The sequence below is a fragment of the Athene cunicularia genome (genome assembly GCF_003259725.1).
Source record: "Athene cunicularia isolate RWA chromosome 17 unlocalized genomic scaffold, athCun1 chr17_part1, whole genome shotgun sequence".
In the NCBI taxonomy this organism is placed as follows: domain Eukaryota; kingdom Metazoa; phylum Chordata; class Aves; order Strigiformes; family Strigidae; genus Athene; species Athene cunicularia.
The window spans coordinates 11,660,695-11,663,549 of record NW_020799122.1 but is presented as its reverse complement, the minus strand read 5'-3'; the positions used below and the strand labels follow the sequence as shown (position 1 = coordinate 11,663,549).

General features: G+C 59.6%; 2 protein-coding genes across 3 annotated transcripts in view; one reads left to right on the top strand and one right to left on the bottom strand.

Annotated features, from left to right (window-relative positions):
* The window catches only part of LOC113486507 (ectonucleoside triphosphate diphosphohydrolase 8-like), a 10,627-nt gene extending 10,563 nt beyond the window's left edge, over positions 1–64 (bottom strand). The window contains exon 1 of the mRNA XM_026860502.1: positions 1–64. The gene's annotated coding sequence lies outside the window, so the exon portion shown is untranslated.
* Positions 65–935: 871 nt separating this feature from the next.
* Positions 936–2,855, top strand: part of LOC113486479 (ectonucleoside triphosphate diphosphohydrolase 8-like) — a 6,544-nt gene continuing 4,624 nt past the window's right edge. Inside the window, exons 1-3 of one of the 2 annotated variants that reach the window (XM_026860452.1) lie at positions 936–974; positions 1,339–1,476; positions 2,136–2,253. In XM_026860452.1, coding sequence (XP_026716253.1) covers positions 1,351–1,476; positions 2,136–2,253 — 244 coding nt within the window. In that variant the 5' untranslated portion in view covers positions 936–974; positions 1,339–1,350. Of the gene's footprint in view, positions 975–1,001; positions 1,037–1,338; positions 1,477–2,135; positions 2,254–2,855 lie in introns of those variants that run through there. The other variant, XM_026860453.1, reaches the window with a different exon arrangement.

The following is a 2,855-nucleotide window of genomic DNA, read 5'->3' as shown; positions in this document are numbered from 1 at the left end:
CGCCGCCCTCGTCCCGTGTCAGCGCACCTGGAGTGCGGAGCCCAAATCCCGGGACAAAGGCTGCCCCGAGTCCCCAGGACGGCCCTCCCCTTGGCCCCGGACCAGCAGCCAGCCCAGGAGAGCTCTCCCCGCCGCAGAGCTGAGGTGGAGACCGCCTGGCATTAACCACTTCGCTGCTGGAGAGGCGGCTCCGCCTGGGAGACCTCACCCACGGGGTGCCCCGTGGAGCTCATGACAAGCCCAGCCTGCACCTCAGCCGCTGGGGAGACAGCGAGGAGGACGGCCCGGGACAGAGGAGCCGCTGAAGTCTCGGGCCCCCCCAGACATCCCTGCCCCAGACCTTCGTGCTGCAAGGTGAAGCACAGGCCAGGCCTGCCAGCCTGCACCCCGCTGTCACCTGGCTCTGCCATACCCCGCACTGCCCCACTGCAGGCAGGGGCAGAAAGGACCTGGCAGGTGGGGGGGACCTGTCCCCACAGTCATGGCCCGCGGCCAGCGTCCTGTGTGTCCCCGTGGGCAGGGGCCTGTCTCCACAGCCATCCACACGGCACCCGTCCCCACAGCTAGAGATTCACCTTCCCCATGGCCAGAGCCCCATCCCCACAGGCAGGGCCCCCTCCCCCTGGGGCAGTGCAGGCAGCGGTGCAGGCAGCAGTGCAGGCAACAGTACAGGCAGCAGTACAGGCAGTGGTGCAGGCAGCGGTGCAGGCAGTGGTGCAGGCAGCAGTACAGGCAGTGGTACAGGCAGGCCGGGGTGCAGCCTCTGTTGCAGGCAGTGGCTGCTGCTGCCTTCCCGCTCCCACGTGTCCCGCAGGAAGCGCCAAGCTCCCACCCTGGGCTGGCCAGGAAAGCAACCCGGACATCCGAGGCCAGCACAGGCATCACTTTCACTTTGCATTGCTCTGCTGGACCGGTGCAGGCAGAGCTGTGCAGGCAGGGCTGGCAGGGCTGCCCTCAGGCCGTGCCCGGGGCAGGTAGGCAGAAGGAGCAGCGGGCTCTGTGCAGCTACGAGGAAGGAGGGGTGCTCCCAGCACAGGTAAGGGGGAGGCTGGCAGGGACCGCGGCCACCCTTTCCCTGAGGGCAGGGCAGGAGGGAGCCTTTGCCCCTGTCCTTTCCCAGGATGGAGCTGACGGCCTGGGTTCAGCCCCGCTCTGGGACGGGTGTTGCTCTTCTGCCAGCCAAGGGGCAGGGTCATGATCTCCAGACCTGGCTGCTCCATGTCCTGGGGGGGGGTTTAGGGGATGTGCGGTTCCCAAGCTGTTGGGAGAAGGGGACCCTGGGAGGAGCTGGAGAGACATGGCAGAGGCTGCCCTTGCAAAGACCATTCCTGCCTGCAGCCTGGCGTAGAGATGCAGACGCGCCTGCTTAGGACGGTAGGCTGGAGCTCGGTGGCCATCCTGGGGGTGCTGGGGGTGGCCGTCTTCCTCCTGATCCTGACCCTGGCGAAGGAGGCTGCCCTTCCTCCGAGGAACAAAGTAGGTGCCCGGTGGGACCTGGGGAATGACCACCAGCCCCTTTCCACCCCTTATCCATCCATCAGCCCTGCCTTCTCTCCATTTGCAAGTCTTCCCATGACAAGCCAAGCTTTTCTGGGCTTAACCTAATCAGTGCAGCATTGGACAGATCAGCCACCCCCACCTTAAGCCACAGTCCTGGCTCCTTGTAAAGGAAGGGAGAGAGAAGAGCAGCCTTCTTTCTGGGGCTGCTGTTTGCCACCCCAGAGCACTTTTCTCTGTTTTCAGACATCCAGATCATGTGGTGGGTTTACATCTCTCTCTCATGTAGCTTTCTGATGGCTTTTGCAGACTCTAAAAAAAATAGGGTTTGTGAGATTTGACACTTGTGAGGTCTGTGAGCAGCTTTGGCAGCCTGAGCCCTCGGGAACATGTCTGAATTCCTCCCTGCTCTGCAAATCACCCTGCTGACCTGCACATCTCCCCTTTCTGAGCTTTAACTCACTTGAATGATTAAATCGGGGGGGATTAATGGTTGGGTGGGGCTGCTAAAGGGAAGATGGACATGCAAACCTGACTACTTGTGTTCATGCACAGGCAGTGAGAGCAGAAGCTCTCAGAAACTCCTTGGTGCAGCCCCAAGCCTGCTGTGACCCCCTGTTCCCTCTCCTCCCCCCCAGTACGGTCTGGTGTTTGATGCTGGCTCCACGCACACAGCTCTCTACATCTACCAGTGGCCCGCAGACAAGGAGAACGGCACTGGCATCGTGTCCCAGGTGGACGCCTGCACTGTGCCTGGTGAGTGTGCCGTGACATGCTCGTCCCTCTCTCCCAGACAACAGGATCACTGCCCCAGACTCTCACAGCATCGTTGGTGATCTGAGTCTTTCAGCCTGTGCTGGGCCAAAGCGAGATTGGTCTGGTGGAAGAACAAAAGTAAAGTGTTAGGGAAGATAGTTTGCACCTCAGGGAGCCCTACAGTAATTGAGGGGACCCAAAGGTGGGTAAGGAATTTGGCTCCCAGTTAGCACAGTTCCTGGAGCCAGTCCAGTCTAGCAGCATCAACTCGCACCTTGGGATGTTGGATGTGCAGAGTTTGCTCCTTCTCCAGTGCAACTGCTTCCTTGGCTATTCTTCCTACAACATCTCTTCACAGCTTCTTTCATAATATGCAGCTTTATGTTCCCACAGGGCCTCCTAAAATCTCTGAAGAAGTCCCTAAAGATTACTGAGTTTCTGCTGTATTTCTGTATGTGGTTCCTAACTGCTCTTTGGGTCAGCAGTTTTCATTTTGGTATCTGTACGGCACCAAACACAATAGAGTTTTGGACTGTGATTGGGATATCTGAGTATTGCCAAGGAGGTCCATAGAACTCCCTGGGCCTAGGGAATGACTGGAC